Genomic DNA, 15,354 nt, shown 5'->3' with positions numbered 1-15,354 from the left:
CCGGCCGGGTCCCGTGGCAAACCGTACCTTTTCCTTTTCCTTTTTTTTTTTTTTTTTCTTTTTTTGCCTTTTTCCCAGGGCCTGTGTCCCTCTGTCACGGACTTGTGTCCAGAGATAACCCTGTGACCTTTATAAAAAAGTGGAGCAGAACTTTGCTTATAAACGTGATACTAGAGGAGGAGAAAACATAAACAAAACAAAACAAATAGGAAGAGAATTGTCATAAGAATCCAAGCTATCAGAAAACTTACCATCATGGCAGAAGGGATAGGAGGGGTTCTTATTTTTTGGAGACTGCCCATATAGGTAGCTGCAGAGCGCAGAGTCATGAGATAAAGTAAAAGTACCCCCTGAGAAAGGCCAAGGAAATGCATCCTTGTTGTCTCCGTGCGTGTGGGGAACAGTAAGTAAGAGGCTAAATTAGACTGCCTAAAACATTTCTGTGAAAAATGGTACAAGAAAGACAAGAAGCAGTGGTACATAGTGCTACACAGGCTGCCCCATTCTGCACACAAGTAGAGTACTGCATGCTGGCAGATCCAAAAAAATAGAAAGCAGTAGACCCTCCCTCCTCTGAGAAATCATAGCAAAGCGCAGCAGCGTTTCAGGACCTGAACCCTCAAGTCTTCCTTTCTTCAGCAGGGCAATTCTTTCACACGAGAGTAATGCCATTCAGCTGACAAAACAAGGACGATACCTGCATGCAAAATGCTCATGCTAACTACTTCTTCAGGTTTTTCTTTGAACATAAAACCTTGCTTTATAGCTGTTTTCACAGTTACTGCTTCAGAAAATGGACCAAATGCTTCAGAAAATGTGAAAAGTGGGAGTTCTCCACCTGTTTAGATTTGTTGCTCTCTTCTGCTGATGTTCTCTTGCCTTATAGTCCAAGTGAGATACAAAAGTAGGAGTGCTGAGTGGTACAATGAAGGACAAGTGACCAACAAACCCTACAACTACTTGAACACCTTGTTTTGCAGTGCAAAATGTGATAGCGGCATACAAGCCTGCTTCCTGAACATATTTTCAGAACATCTCTGTGTTCTTTCTGATTCCAACTGTTGATATTTGTGTGCGTGCTTAGACTTAAGAATACAGTGTTAACACTCTGTGTGCCATGAGAAATTTCTTAAGCGTTTTTAAAGACTCTCGTAGCAGACGGAAAGGAAACACAGGAGGGCACTTTTGTACATCTGTTTATTCAAACTGATGTCTAGGAGAATCCTCTCCAGTACTCTGACCGCCCTGAAGAGTTAAGCAGTAAGAAGGGTTTTTTTTTTTAACACCTTTCTTCATGCCCAACAGAATGAAACCACAGGTCCTTTGTGAAGGCACCAGAGGTAGTGAGAAAGCAAGGGAAAAACAGCAGGCAGAACTGAGGAGAAAATGCATACTGCGTCTTGGGAATGGAAGTTACCTCGTAGTAAACAACTAAGGCTGCCTGAGTTGTGGTTGGAAGCACAAACAGGTGTAGGCAACGTCTAAGAAAAGCAAACGTGGAAAATGTTTTAGAAAATGATTATTTAGAAAATTAAGTGACTTTCTCCCCACTAGGTTAAAATCAACCTGTAAGCAATAGATTTCTGAAAACGCGAGCACATGAAGTATGAAATCAAAACCTTTTTTAAAACCTTTATTCTGGAAGTTTCCTTAGGCACAGGGTTGATGCTGGAGGTCCAGCAGCAGTCATTCTGTAAGGGGAGCTCTCCTTATCTTTCGAGTTGAGCAGCGACTACAAAAATGATGTTGTTCAGCCTCGGATGAGGAGTACAGCTGCAGAATGCCTACTTCATCCGATGCATAAGGTTAAAAGAACTACATAGGAAAGCGTGCAAGGATAATGGCAATCAGCTATCGCCTCGAGCTCCAGAGTTTTCCTTTTCCTGCCTGTAATTGTGCAGTGTCCGCATCACTACACAACCAGAGAAATTCTTGAATCCTCAAGCGATTCGAGTAAGGGAGGCCTGGGAGGCCGTGGCTCGGCGTCAAGGGGGAAGCCTGGGTCACGGCGGAGGCTGCTCCGCGGGCTACGGAGCACAGTGCTGGCAGCCCACTGCGCTGCCGGAGGGCAGCTCTTTGTGAGGTTGGCGATGACATCACTGCCCGGCGATTGTGGTGTCACCGCAGCAGAGGGCCAGCCGACCGTCCGCGGCCCTGGGCTCACTTTGCCGCCTGAGCGGTGGGCGTCGCGTCCTCCTCCCTTGCAGCGGGACAGGGTCGTCTTGTTCTGAGGTACCCCGGGTACCACAGGGCGCTGACAATGGCTTCTGCTTGGGAGAGGAAGTGCTACTACTCAGATCTGGGGAAGAAGGCGGTGTTCCTTCCCAATCTCCTTCTCCGTAAGGAGTTCATGGAGGACATTGGTTACCCCAAGATGCTTGAGGGAGTGCTGCTCCTGGCGGATGTCTCAGGTGGGCTGGGCACGGCGGAGCCCCCGCAGACACGAGCCCTTGGGACGCTCCAGGCCCTCGGGAGCCCTGCCCCAAGACAGGCTGGCCATCTTGTCGTCACTGCGCAGGCCTCCTGCCGTGCTGCCCAAAGAGCGGGCGGCTTCTCCCGGGCCGTCAGCCATGGCTGTGACGAGTGCTGAGCCGGGGCTGGGGAAGGGGGGAGCTGCAGGTGCATGCAGACGCGTCCTGATCTGTGGGTGTCCTTCCGGCAGGTTTCACTGCCTTGGCAGAGAAGTGTATCCAGCAGAGTGGACCAGAGAGAGGAGCTGAGGAGCTGGCGCATGTCCTCAACGCCTACATGGGTGACATTCTGGAGGGTAAGAGCCGTGCTGCTGGGCTGTCGGGCATCCCCAAGGCTCCTGGAAGAAGGCGTCCCATTAACTCTGCTTTTCCCTCTATCTGTCTGCAGAGGTGCTGGCTTTTGGAGGAGACATCCTGAAGTTTGCAGGTGTGTCCTTAGGAGGAGGCAGAGTCAGCGTCCTGCTGATGCGCAGCATCTCCCGTGGGAGCCTCCTGGATTCCACCCTGCTATTTGTGGAGAGCAAAGGGGAACTGCTTTGTCTCCAGCTTTGAGCAGGGCTTCTACAGGAGCGCTGAGACATGGGAGAAGCGGTGGGGGGGAGGGAGCCCTGTCTTTGAGTGCTGAGGGGCACTGGCGGGGCGGTGGGGGGTGGCGGCCTCACTGCTGCCCCCCACCACCCACCCTCTTGCTCTGCTGCCCTGGAGGTCGCTGTAGCTGGCCCGGCAGATGGGAGGGGTCCCTGAGGCCAGGCTGCCCCGGAGGTCCTTCAGGATGATGCCCTCCCACGGTCCCATCTTCCTCGGCACACTGGCCAGCTGTTTGCTGCTGTCCCTGCGGCTGGGCACAACTCGGGGAGAGTCAGCCCTCGGGAGAGCCTTCACCTTCCCTTGCCTTTCCCCAGGGGATGCTGTGCTGGTGCTGTGGAGAGCAGCACAGCCTCACCTGCCTACGGCCATCAACTTGGCACTGCAGTGCTCCAGGAAAATCCAGGAGAAGTACGGCACTCATGACACACACATGGGTCTCAAGCTCCACCTGAAGATAGGTACGGGCACAGATGGGTCAGCCCCGGTACTCTCCAGAGCCGAGGGATAGCCTCCCCTGCCAGCATTTGCAGGGCAAGCAGGAGGTAGCGAGGGCAGGGGATGTCAGGGCTCCTTCCCTGCCTGCCTCGCGTCAGCTGTAGCACAGGCCCGTCGCTCCCAGTGAGGGTCCCAGAGCACAGCCCGCTCCGTCTGTGGGGGCCCCAGCGTCTGACCCCACTGGGAGGTAGATCCCACACCCGGTCCCTAGACGTGCCCCTGTCTTGCCTGCCCCTTGGATAAGGCAACCTGCCTTCACGTAAACAGAGCAGACGCTGCTCAAAGCTGCTGCTCTGCTGGGCTAGCCTGTAGGCTGCTGGCTCAGACGCCCGGCAGTGCCAACGCACTGTCAGTGTTGACTTTGTTTGCCCCTCTTTAGACGCCCGTTTCTGGGACCTGTGTCGGTATGGCCCTGAGAAGGATGCACGAGGCCCTTCCCCTCCCTGGTGCCTGTCTCCAGGCTGGGCGTCCGCTGAGCTTCTGTGCAGCTGGAGGCCACCGAGTTCCAAAGGTTCCCTGTGTTAACGCTGCTGGTCTCTCTCTCCCCCCAGGGATCTCCGCCGGGATTCTCTCCTTCATATCCGTCAGAGGCGGGGATCGTCACTACTTCTTCATCTGCAGCCAGGCCCTGGATGAAGTTATCGAGGCCCAAAACCTTTCGGCTGCCTATGAAATTGTGCTGTCACAGACCTGCTGGGAGCTGTGTGAGCAGCAAAGAATCAGGGTCAAGTCTATTGCTGGCAGTCGGGCCATGAAGGTGGGTGAATGGTGTGGCCTCGAGCCCTTTGGAAGACCCGCACCTGGGTGGGGAGGCGGCTGAGAGGCTGAACGTGACTACTGCCCTAACCATAAGCGTAGGCAGAGAGCTGAAGCTGTTGGCCTTGCACCTCAGCTGAAAGTCCAGGGAGGTGGGCTTGCCCTTCTCTGGGAAGAGAGAGTGGAGGGGCAGGCCGAGTGCCCTGGGGCTTCCAGGGAGGCCAGTGGCATTCCTTTCCTCCTGTGTGTCTTCAGGTTGTGGGAATGAGTCACTTAGCTCACGAAGACTACCAATATGCTGTAGACCAGCTGAACTTATACAGAGGGGACTGGCATTTGGAAGGGATGGGTGAGTTGCTTGTCCTGTGACTGGCTGGAAAGGTGGCTCCTGCCTGCTTCAGACAGGAGCGGGAGCAAGTGCAGGAGAACCTTTCCTTTGCTGTGTGCAGCTTCCCAAGCCCCTGCATCCTACCGTGCCAGTGACGGCCTGCGTTTCCTTTCCCTAGGCCTCCGAAGACCGGTTCTTATGAGCTCTGGTAATCCTGAAGTGGAAGCGAGGCTGGAGAAGCACATATCAACAGCTGTTCTCCAGAAGGTACGGCCACTACTGCTGGCGGCTGCGTGTAGGGAGGGCAGGAGATGGTGTGGAGCTCTCGGGAGAACAGGCAGCCAAAAGAAAGTGCAGTCTGAGGCGGGAGCCTGAGGAAAAGAGATGCCAGGGCTGCTGGGGCCAGACGTGCCCGGAAGCTGTCCGTTTGTGCTGCTCCTCTGAGAGACAGGGGTGGTGGGAGGCGGCCTTGCCTGTCTTCTGCATGGCTGTTGTTTTGGAGGTTGCACAGGCATGGGGGAGGGAGCAAGGGGGACAAGATCCCGCTCAGGTGCCTAAGGATGGCAAAGAGCCTCCCCTTGTGCCCGCACGTGTCACAGGACAGAGTGTTGCCAGAGTAGCTTTGTGCCAGGACTCGGTACCTGGGAGGACTTTGCCATCCTCCAGTAGTACCTGGCGTTGCCAGCACGCCTGCTGTCCCTTGGTGTCTGTTGTGGGCCCAGAGAAGCCCCCGGGAGAGCAGGCTGGCAAAGCTGTTGTGCTCTTCTCTTGCAGCTTTATCAGGACGTGCCACTGGAGCTGTGCTCTGAGCTACGGCCGGTCACCAGCCTTTTTGTCCAGCTGCAGTTTGCTGACAAGATCAGCACAGTGGAGCTCAGCAGCAGCCTCAGTGATAGCAGCAGTATGATTTCAGAAATCATCAACCCTCACAAGGGTGAAATCAACAAAACTCTTCTGTTTGACAAAGTGAGTGCATGATAGCCATCCTATCCCCGGGATGCCTCTGTCTGTTTGGCAGCAGGGGAATGAGAAGCAGCTCTGCCTGCTGCTGGGATCTGTGGCTGTGGGCTGACCTGAAGCTCCACTGGTCTCCCTGGTGCCTGTGGCAGAATGCATCAGCTGCTGGCCACCAGTATTGTAAAGCAAGGCGTACTGCACCTCTTCTTTGCAGGGCTGCACCTTCCTCTGCGTGTTTGGATTTCCTGGAGAAAAGTTGGCCTGTGAGAGCACCCACGCCTTGGAATGTGCTATGCAGATCCTCCACAAGGCCTCCACGGAGCTGAGAAAACTCCAGTGAGTGCATGTGATGGGGTGTGTGTGCTGCCTGGGATGGCACGAGGGGACTGATGAGCAAGAGACATGCCCCCTGGCTTGTCCTGCTTTGCCCCTGGCTGGAAGGAGGCAGCATCTCAGAGGTGGCAGGTTAGACCACGGCAGCCAGGCACAGCCCCCAGGTGCTGCCTGCCAGTCACTGTGCTGGAGCGAGCCCTCACCAGGGCACAGAGCTCCTCAGTGCCAGAGGCAGGCTCTTCTGGGCAATGGGGCCAGGAACAAGGCCTGAGCCCAGTCCCTCCAGTGACCTCCAGTCACTGCCACTGTGGGTGGTGTGCAGGCAGCACTTGCTTGCCTCCTTGCTAAGGAGAAGAGTCTGTGACCTGACGCAGGTTGCAGCCATCAGGCCTCGGGGGAAGGGTCCAAATGGTTTTGCATGTGCCCTACCTACATCCCTTGCCACCGGGGCGTTTTGCACCCCAAGCTCTCTAAGTCCTCACGACCCATGCTGGATTGTGTGATCCCGGTGCCGGGGAGGGGAGAGGTGGGAAGGGATGGAACAGGGCGAGTGGGACTGCAGCAGGGCTGCTGCTGAATGCACGTCACTCTTTCTGTGTGCCAGGCGAGCTTCTGTCGGGGTCAGCAGCGGGACGGCGTTCTGCGGCCTCACTGGCCATCCCGAGAGGTTTGAACACACAGGTAAGGCTCCTTTGTCTTAGGAACGTGAGGCTGGCATGGGTCTGCTTCAGCACGTTGGTCTGGACAAGGCGGATGGGCTGAGGCAAGGACACACTGCAGCCCGTTGGGGCCTTGAGGCAGGAGGATGGGCTCAGAGACGTGCGGTTCCCTTTGGGTTCGCTTACCCGGCAGTTGGGTTGGCTTGTGCCTGGGAGGGGAGGTTGCCCTTGGCCTTGAAGGTTTCCCAACTGCGCTGACGTATGCTTTCTCTGTGGCAGTCCTTGGCTTTAAGGTGAATTTAGCCGCCCGCATGATGATGGCCTACCCAGGGATGGTGTCCTGTGACGCAGAGACGTATGCAGCCTCTCGCCTGCCCAGCTACTGCTTCAAAGAGTTGCCAAAGAGAGACATGAAAGGTGTTACCGATCCCGTCACCATCTATCAATACCTGGGGATCACTGAGCAGTAAGTGTTCTCTGAGCTGTGCAAGTGAGGGGAGAGGGGCTTCAAGGGTACAACCTTGGCCAACAGAGAGGAGTTCTGCAGCGAGACCAGGCTGGTCTCCCACAGACCTCCCTTGCCTGTGGCTGAGAAGATCGGAGACTCTAGTGTGGGTCTGCTTTCTGCCTCTCTGCCCTTGTGCCTCTTGCTGCTAAGAGAGTGGAAGTGATGGCACTGGGATGGGGAAGGCTAGCCTGTTTTTGGAGGCACAGGCTAGCCTTGTGGGCTTTGTCCGAGCAGCTTTCCTCTGGGCTTGCACTGTTGTGCTTTGTTCCACCACGTGTAAGACTAAGCCAGCGGTCATTCTGCTGCATGGGGTGGGGTTTTTTCCCCATCTGCTTCCCAGCAGGAAGCTTTGGGTCAGTCGTGTTCCACTGGGAAAGGTGGGCTGCTGGCATGCTCTGCCTCCTCCTGCCTTCCTGCTCAGTCCTCTGCTGTTCCTCTGGGCCCAGCTTTGACCTCCTCATTGGAGGGCCTTTTGAACACGAATGCTACTGTCTCTTGGAAACCACTACAAGACTTGAGCCAAAGGTGCCAGCAGCTTGGGCATCCCAAGCCACTAAGAGACACAGGTCCTCCTTTCCAAGAGGCTTGTTTTGCTTGTCCAGGCTAGCAAAGCAGTCAGCCAGCCAGCCAGCATCGTAGCCTGGCTTCTTTCCTCATCTTGGATTTCTTTGGTTGTTGCCTCCGGCAAGGGACTTTTGTTAGCTTCGGCTGTCCTGCCGTGGCTGCTGGGTTTCTTTATGCTTGAGACTTGTCCTAGTGTGTCACCTGGAGCGTTGGCCAGGGGAACATGCTCTGGGTAACATGCTGCTCGAGAGGGGGGTCTCCACCCCTCCACAGCAGGCTCTGCGTGCAGCGGTTTCTGACTAAGTAAGTGACTTTTGTTTTCTCCCCCTTCTAGCCAATATGACATGGGCCTTGCCAAGGAGAGGTCACACTACGGTCCCTTGCTGGGTAGGTGAAGAACTCATCTGAAGCCCAATTGCTTCCCTTTGCCCAGTGCCAGGGGCTGTGCTGTGTGCTGCCCTGACACGCAGCTGAGCCCCACGCAGCCGCTTCCTCGCTCCCTCCCTGTCTGCTGCGGGGTAGGGGAGAGAACTGGAGGGGCTCCCCGCTTTTCAGCACGCTGCAGCAGCTGATTCTCTTGTGGGTCTGCACAGGTCGGGAGGAGGAGATCGAAATCTTTGACTGCTGCTTGGAGGCCTATGATGTTTTGGAAGAACCACACACCGTGGCATTCGTGGGCATTCCAGGCTCTGGAAAGAGCCACTTACTTGCCAAGCTGGCCGTTTTAGACCGGGCTGCTAAGCACAGGTAAGCACTTTGGAGCTGTCGCTTTGGCACCCCTCCCCTGCCCATCCGCTGGTGTTTGTGGAACACTGCAGTTCGGGTGCCAGCCCTTGCGCTGCAGCCTCCCAAAAAAGCCTACTGCAAACCTTCCCAAGCAGCACCCGCTTTCTCGGAGAGTCCAAGCTGGCTTTGAGAGCCAGTGCTTTTCTCCTTTGTCCCTGGGCCAAGCACAAAGAGACGGAAAGAGCTTCAGCTGTGGAGCTGAGAGGAAGCAAGGTGGCCCGTCTCAGAAGCACTGCTTGCCCTCTGTTTTCCAGAAGGAGCACTGGGGCAGAAGAGCCCTGCTGCAGGCCGGGCGGCAGACGTAGACCTGCCGCCTGCTGAGGCCTTCCTTCTTCACCCAATGAGGGCCCCTGCAGGGCATGCAGTGTGTGACCTGGGCTGGGGCTGTGGAGGTGCAGGGGCCGCGGTCAGCCCCCCCAGTGATTGGCCTGCAGCCGCCCCTCGGGACTCTTTCTTGTACGATGAGGGGAAAGCTTGGTCCTCTCCAGGAAGCACTTGGAGATGTGTGGCTGAAGAGTCCCACTTTCCTCTGCAGAAAGAACAAGGCGGCTCAACCACTGAGCACTGCTGTCTGGGCAAGCTTGCGCTACCAGGAGGCAATTCTGGATCTCAGTGTCTTCTGCTTTTGCACCGCAGGGTCATCACTGTGGAACTGACAGAGGACAACGTGAAGCAGCCCTTCTCTGGCATCTGTCTGCTCGTGGCCAGGGCGCTGGGTCTCCAGGACGCTAAAACTTCCAGTGAGAGGCAGCGCGCTCTGCAGACCATATTCCAAGACACAATAGAAGAGAGCAGCTATTGCCTGCTAAACAGTGTTTTCTCAGTTAAGGTGAGAGTGAGAGGCCGTCTTGCTTGGATGCTCTGCTGGGAGTGGCTCAGCTCAGTGCTGTCTGATTCCTGTGCCCCTGTGCATGGGGTGCTCCTGTGCCATGCACTTCCCCCCCCCCCCCCCCCCCCGTGTTTTGTTCAGCACCCTGCAAATGCCATTGAAGGGGGGCTGGTGCTGGCCACATGCAAAAGCAGAGGCATTTTGCTCTGCAGTCTTGCTCTGGGAGATAGGTGTGCCCAGACCTGCAGCAATGTTCCTCTCTGTCTTTCCTGGACAGTTTCCCATCACAGACAAAGTTTCCAAGATGTGTTCCACTGAACGGGCCAGTGCGTTCCACCTGACTTGTACGCAAATGCTACAGAAGGTGAGCAGGTCTCCTTCCTCCGGCCTCACAGGAGGCAAACAATCGTGCCGGGTGCAGGCTCCACTGCAGGCTGGAGGCTGCCTGAGGGGACGATTCGCCTGGGTCACAGCCCTCCAGAAACTCTGCCCGGCAAATTTCTCTCCTTCTGCTGCGAAACTGATGTTAGAGACGACTTTACAGTCTCGCACAACAAAGTTGGTAAACTCCTGGAGAGGGAGGTGGCTGAGGAGAGGCTTCTGAATATCCCCTTGTCGTGAGAGCGAGAAAGGCTATGTGTCCTCCCTGGAAGACGCTCAAGAATCCACTGGATTCCACTCAGAACCACCTGTTTTTTAGGTGCTTGGAGGGAAATTTGGCATATTTTTCATCGACAACGCCCACTTCCTCGACCCTGTGTCCTGGTCTATCATGTGGCCAATGCTCCAAAGTGTCATGGTCTTCATGGTCATGAGCTTAGCTCCAGTCAAGGACAGAACAGAGAGCATTTTCAAAGCTGCCGCTGACAGAACAACATCCGAGAGAACCACTTGCGTTCGTCTGGAAGGGCTGAAAGCTTCAGCTGTGGTGCAGAAAGCCTGCCAGGACCTTGGAGTGAGCAGCATCTCCAGGGAGCTAGCAAGGTAAGCCCAAGTCTGGGGAGCTCTTCCGTAGGGGTTGCACTTATGCTGACCACAGCTGGGAATCACCCTGTTGAAAAGGAGTTGATGGGTCTTTCCTTAAGCCTGGCCATAGCAGGTGTGAGCTAAGAATGGGCAACTGCCACGAGCAGCAGAGTCTGGATGGTGTCAGCCCTTCGCTGTTGCCGTGGTTTGCTGTTCTGTGCTTTGGGCATTGTCCATCAGCCTTTCCTGATGGACTCCCAGGAACGCTGTACGTCTGGGAGGGGCCAGACACACAAGCCCCTTCCAGAAGCCAGGTTTCTCCATGTTGAAGAGGCTGGTCAGCCTGCGAGGTCTGAGTGACTCACCACCCATCCAAACTGTGCTGCACCTTACTTCCTTGGTGTTGCTTGTGCTCCTGCCCAGGTTCCTGATCCAGAGAAGCTCTGGCATCCCATCTTACTGTGAGGAACTGCTGCGCTACCTGCAATGCAACAACATGCTCTTGTTGCACACCAGGAGGCCAGATGAAGGGCAGGACAACTGGCAGAACTTGATTGGTAAGCACCCTTTGTTGCCAATCCGCTGTTCGCTGTGGCGCATCCTCTCCTGCACAGCCGTGCCCTGTGTCTCCCCAGTAACTCTGGGCAGAGGCTGACCCTGCAGCAGGGCAGAATTTGCCATGGCAGAGGTGTGGGCTGCTGCACACCTTGCTGCTCCCGTGACAACCATCAGCTCAGCTCCTGTGAGAGCAAAGCCAATCTGGGGGAGTGGGAAACTGCTTCAAAACCTCAAGTCCTCACAAGGGCCTTGGGAACTGAAGAGCACGGTGGGAATGCCACTGCAAGAGCAATGCCAAGCAGAGCACCATTGCTTAGGGGCAGCCTGCACGGGCTTTGCCTTCTGGAGCATCAGTGGCAACTTCCCTGACTCTGGAGGTAGTGCTGTTGAAGGCAGCATCACCACCGCATTCTGTCGCGCAACATTCATTCTCCATCTGAGAAGCCCAGAAGTTTTGACTGAAGGGCATTTGGTCTGAAGCTGGTGTGAAGACAGAAGAGAGCTGGGGGGGCAGTGCAAATGCAAGCTTGCAGTGGGAATCAACTGGCATGCCCTGCTTGCTGGCCCTGTTCAGTGCAGGCCAGGCAATGCGCCTGACCATGACAGGTACGACTTGTAGCACCTTATTCATGTTTCCCCTGCTCTTCCCATCTTCTGCAGCCAAGGCATCACCCGCTGTCACAGCTGCCTCGAGCTCGGGTACCGGGAATGACAGCGAAAGGATCTGTACCCTCAGACCAGACGTGAGCCTGGAGAACCCCATGCTGCCAGTGGCCTTGAAAGGTGAGGAGCGGAGCGGCTCCTGTCCGGTTTGTGGCTGTGCCCCAGCTTCCTTTCCTGGGGTGCAGGTAAGGGAGAGGCTGGGCACCTGCGTGCTGCAGGGCTGCCCTCTCAGCCTCGGGGCTCTGCCAGGAAGGTGACTCCAGCCCAAGCAAGAAGAGTCCTGCGCTCTTACGGGCTGTGGTTTTCCCCTGTGGGCAGTAGACCAGCTTTGAGCCGAACAGTGAGCTGCACATCATGGGTGGGGGAACTCTGAGTCCAGCTCTGGGCTGGCGGGAATGTTCTGTGCTCCTGTGTGCACTGCTGGGCATAAACCCAGTGCAGATCGAGTAGGTCGCACGGTGGGACACACATACCTGCTGGGTCGTGCCCTCTGCATCATTGATTGGAAACTGATTGTCTGAGTGTCTCTGCTTTCCCTGACTCCCATGGCCTGTGACTGTGAGAGGAGCAGAGCCATCTTGACGATACTGACCCTGGGCTCTAGTTGCCCAGCAGGTTCCATCCTGCAGAAAGGAGGCCAAAGCCTTTCCCATTTCCTCTGGAGAAACTGTCCGGCTTCTCCAACCTCAGCTCAGGGACAGGCAAGACAGAGACGTGTTGCTTCTTCTTGACAGACATTATGCTGGCTGAGCTGGATCGGATCAGTCTGAAGAAGCAGATGATTCTGAAGTTTGCAGCCATCATAGGGCCGGTGTTTACCACCCAGCAGCTGGCTCACATTGTTCCCAGTAGTAAAATGCATGAGATTAATTCACTGCTGGACATGCTGGTGGAGGACAACATCCTGAAGCGACTGGAGAACATCGAGAAGCCAGAAGACAAGCGAGGTGCTACCAAGAGGCTGCCCACCTCTGGGCAGTCAGGAAGCGGTAAGTGATGGCTGCAGCATGGGCCCAGGAGCACTGTGACTCCACAGGGCCTTGCTCACCTAGCTTCATGCAGAGGGAAGTTCTCACTGGCTGTTGCAAGAGCCTCTGCCACTGTGCTTGCGGGCAGAGCACAGGCCGGGCTCAGGCAGCAGCAGCACATGCCAAAGTGTTGCCTTTGTCCCAGCTGGGGCAGCCTTGAGGTCTGGCCCCAGCTTTGTCTGAGGCCAGCACTCCTTGTCTTGCAGGGGTGGAGAGGTCCTCTGTGAGCAGGGAGACCATGCAGCAGCAGTCTGACATCCTGGCCTTCTGCAACCCACTGCTGTGGGAGGCAACGTATGAGCTGTGGCCCACGAGGCAGAAGATAAACATTCACCGTGAGTGTGCCGCCTTCCTGGAGAGGCACGCACACAAATGCCAGAGGTGCCACGGAGGGGACTTTGTGGCCTTCCACCGCTTCGGCATCTCCAGCCCCCAGGAGCAGGGGAGCTGCCAGGGCTCTGCTGAGAAGGACAACTGGAGCAGCTGGGAGGCCTTGGTAGTTGCTGGAGAACACCTGCGGAGGGCTAGGACCGTCCCTGCAGAGGGGATTCTGGCAGAGGGCAAGCAGACAACACTGCAGGCCAAGGACAGTGGCCAGTGGTCCTGCCAGTGTGAAGCCATCGCCGAAGCGGTGCTTGTGCCCCTGGCTCGCCACTACGCGGCAGTGAGCAGTGATTCCCAAGCCTTCTACTACCTGCTGGAATCTGCAGCTGCCTACCTGCACGTCTCCAACAGCTCCATGGTGAGTTACCCTGCTTGCCAGCACGAGCTGCATTAGCATGGAGGAGGGCTGAGGGCTCCCTCTCCCTTGCTCTGAGCCCACAGGATTGTGTTAGGGCAGGCATGACCGAGAGGAACACGGGCCCTGCTACAGCAGATGCTGCAGGAGGCAACAGGGAAGGATGGGGCTGGCCAGGGGCTCTGCACCAATGCTCACCTGCTGTTTGTGTTGCTTGTTTGAAGGCCATCATGAAGCTGAACGAAGCAGAGGTCCTGAGGAGCTCCCTAGAGAAAAAAGGGTATGCCATCGACCGCTTTGAGGAGGCCACCTTCTTCAGCCTCAAAGGAGAGGTAAAGAAGCAGGAAAAAGCGGAAGGGTGTCCGGAGGCATGCAGCCAGATGCTTTCCCTGCTGGCAGGGAATATTCCTGCCACAGCCTGTCCCCTGTCCATTTCTGCAGAGTCTGCAGGACTTGGGCAAGTCCTCTACATCTGCATGCCTCCCTCTTCCTGTGCAGGTCTGCAGCAACATGGGATGTGTGAAGCTGGCCAGGAAAATGAGCAGGCAGGCGCTAAGCCTGCTGGAAAAGCAGTTCCCACAGACCCGTGCCGGGGCCTTTGTCAAGTCTCTGTGGGAAAGGTTGCAGCGGGCTCCTCAGGCCACAGGCAGAGCGTCCTCCCTTCCACAGGAGGCTTGGTAAGCAGCAGAAGGGACAACACGGGAGAGGAAGAGCCATTTTGTACCTGATCCCACGCATCCAGGCCCAGGCCTGCCCAGCTTTCAGCCCATTGCCAAGCCTTAACAGGACTGAGGCGTTCAGGCGTGATGTGTGGGTAGAGCCACGGATGGTGCAGCCTCACGCTGTCTCCTGTGCGCAGCATGGGAGAAGAATGCACACCTTTGGGTAAAAAGCAGCTTGTGCTGAGGGATGCACCTCTAGAGCCACAGTGCCAGCAGCACTTCTTCCTTTGCCCCCTTCATCCCGGCTGCCCTCCTGGCATCAGCTCCCTTCCTCCAGCAGTGTAGCCGTCCAGCCCTGCCACCCTGCTTTCCCTTGCCCTGTCTGACTCAGTGCTCCACAGCCATGCCTCTGGGCCCAACGGTTTCTCTTGTGTGGCAGGAGGAAGAAGCAAGCCAGGCTGCTTCAGCAGAGCAGGTGCCTCTCCTTGCTCGAGGACCTCTACAGCCAGGAGAGCACATCTGCTGGACGGAGGTTCTCCCGCCTGGCAGCACTCATGAAGGCTAACACGAACAGGAAGATGCACTCCTACCTGGCAGCAGACTGGACAACATTGGACAACCCTTGAATTAAGGAAAACAAGTGAAGTTAAAAGCTGTGTGCCTTCATGGGGTGCTGGATCGGCAGCTACAGATCTGACCTTGCCAATCCAGCTTTTGGCTGCCGATAACAGATGCTTTACTACAGACTTGGACAGTTAGTGCACATAGCGGGCCTCCTGTTTCTCCAAGTAACATCTACCAAGTAACAACTACCCGATGTCTGCAACGGAGTGCAAGACAGCTGGCTAGGGCAGAACACCACACATTAACAAGGAAGCAACAGATTGGAGGAAGAAGTCGTAGCCAGTAAGACAACCAGCCAAAGCCAGCCAAGTGTCCTCCGACCGGACCCACATCAAAGAGCACACAGCGAGGAAGACATCAGCCTTCATCAAAAAAACCACCAAACAACCACCAAGAGCTACGACGCATCTGCAAACTCTCACACTGGACAACAACTCTCCTTTACCTACTCTATCTTAATAAAATGTTTGCTTCCTTATGTTCGTTATGTCCATTCTTGAGATCTGGAAAATGTAAAAACATCTAATTTTCATGTGCTTTCTAGAAAAAATATGTCTTTCTAAACACAGGTTTTGTCACTCAGGAAAAGCCAAGCTATGAGTGGGTTTGCCTTTCAGAATAGAAAAGCATCCTCTGGAATTCATTTAAATACATCTCTGGGATTTTGCCAGTGAGATAGCATTTGAGCTCGCACTACAGAGAAGCAAGAGTGATGAAGAGTAGCCACGCTTATACCTGGGGTCTGTCTTTGATCAGTGGAATTGCCCTCTATGTTAGGAAGTGGATAGATTGTGAAGAGCTGTGTCCGAGTAACAGCCATGACCAGGTTGAGAGCTTATG

The 15,354-nt window shown here is 55.6% G+C and overlaps 1 protein-coding gene across 3 annotated transcripts; it reads left to right on the top strand.

Moving 5' to 3' along the window:
- The first annotated feature begins 91 nt into the window (after positions 1-91).
- On the top strand, positions 92-14,992 carry LOC149912929 (adenylate cyclase type 10-like). 3 transcript variants are annotated; one of them, XM_090132533.1, is made up of 23 exons: positions 92-2,411; positions 2,663-2,767; positions 2,860-2,898; positions 3,374-3,517; positions 4,106-4,311; positions 4,566-4,659; positions 4,817-4,905; positions 5,413-5,604; positions 5,810-5,931; positions 6,533-6,609; positions 6,867-7,053; positions 7,994-8,046; positions 8,253-8,406; positions 9,082-9,274; positions 9,552-9,638; positions 9,975-10,258; positions 10,664-10,797; positions 11,459-11,581; positions 12,196-12,450; positions 12,696-13,231; positions 13,453-13,560; positions 13,727-13,905; positions 14,330-14,992. In XM_090132533.1, exons 1-23 carry the CDS (start codon positions 2,261-2,263, stop codon positions 14,514-14,516), a joined length of 3,699 nt encoding a protein of 1,232 aa, XP_089988659.1. In that variant the 5' UTR covers positions 92-2,260; the 3' UTR covers positions 14,517-14,992. The 3 variants fall into 3 exon arrangements, with proteins under 3 accessions (XP_089988659.1, XP_089988658.1, XP_089988660.1); XM_090132532.1 differs by having other exon boundaries at positions 13,453-13,905; XM_090132534.1 differs by lacking the exons at positions 92-2,411; positions 2,663-2,767; positions 2,860-2,898; positions 3,374-3,517; positions 4,566-4,659 and having other exon boundaries at positions 4,224-4,311; positions 13,453-13,905.
- The last annotated feature ends 362 nt before the right edge of the window (positions 14,993-15,354 follow it).

Source organism: Phasianus colchicus, chromosome Z (genome assembly GCF_987193195.1).
Source record: "Phasianus colchicus chromosome Z, bPhaCol1.hap1.1, whole genome shotgun sequence".
NCBI lineage: Eukaryota > Metazoa > Chordata > Aves > Galliformes > Phasianidae > Phasianus > Phasianus colchicus.
This window is presented reverse-complemented; position numbering and strand designations above follow the sequence as displayed.

Bases quoted from the DNA above. Each gene is read 5' to 3' on its own strand.
- LOC149912929 (XM_090132532.1), top strand. From the start codon at position 2,261: ATGGCTTCTGCTTGGGAGAGGAAGTGCTACTACTCAGATCTGGGGAAG. The intron at 12,451-12,695 runs GTAAGTGATGGC...CTTGTCTTGCAG, and splicing joins CTCTGGGCAGTCAGGAAGCG to GGGTGGAGAGGTCCTCTGTG. The intron at 13,906-14,329 runs GTAAGCAGCAGA...CTTGTGTGGCAG, and splicing joins TCCCTTCCACAGGAGGCTTG to GAGGAAGAAGCAAGCCAGGC.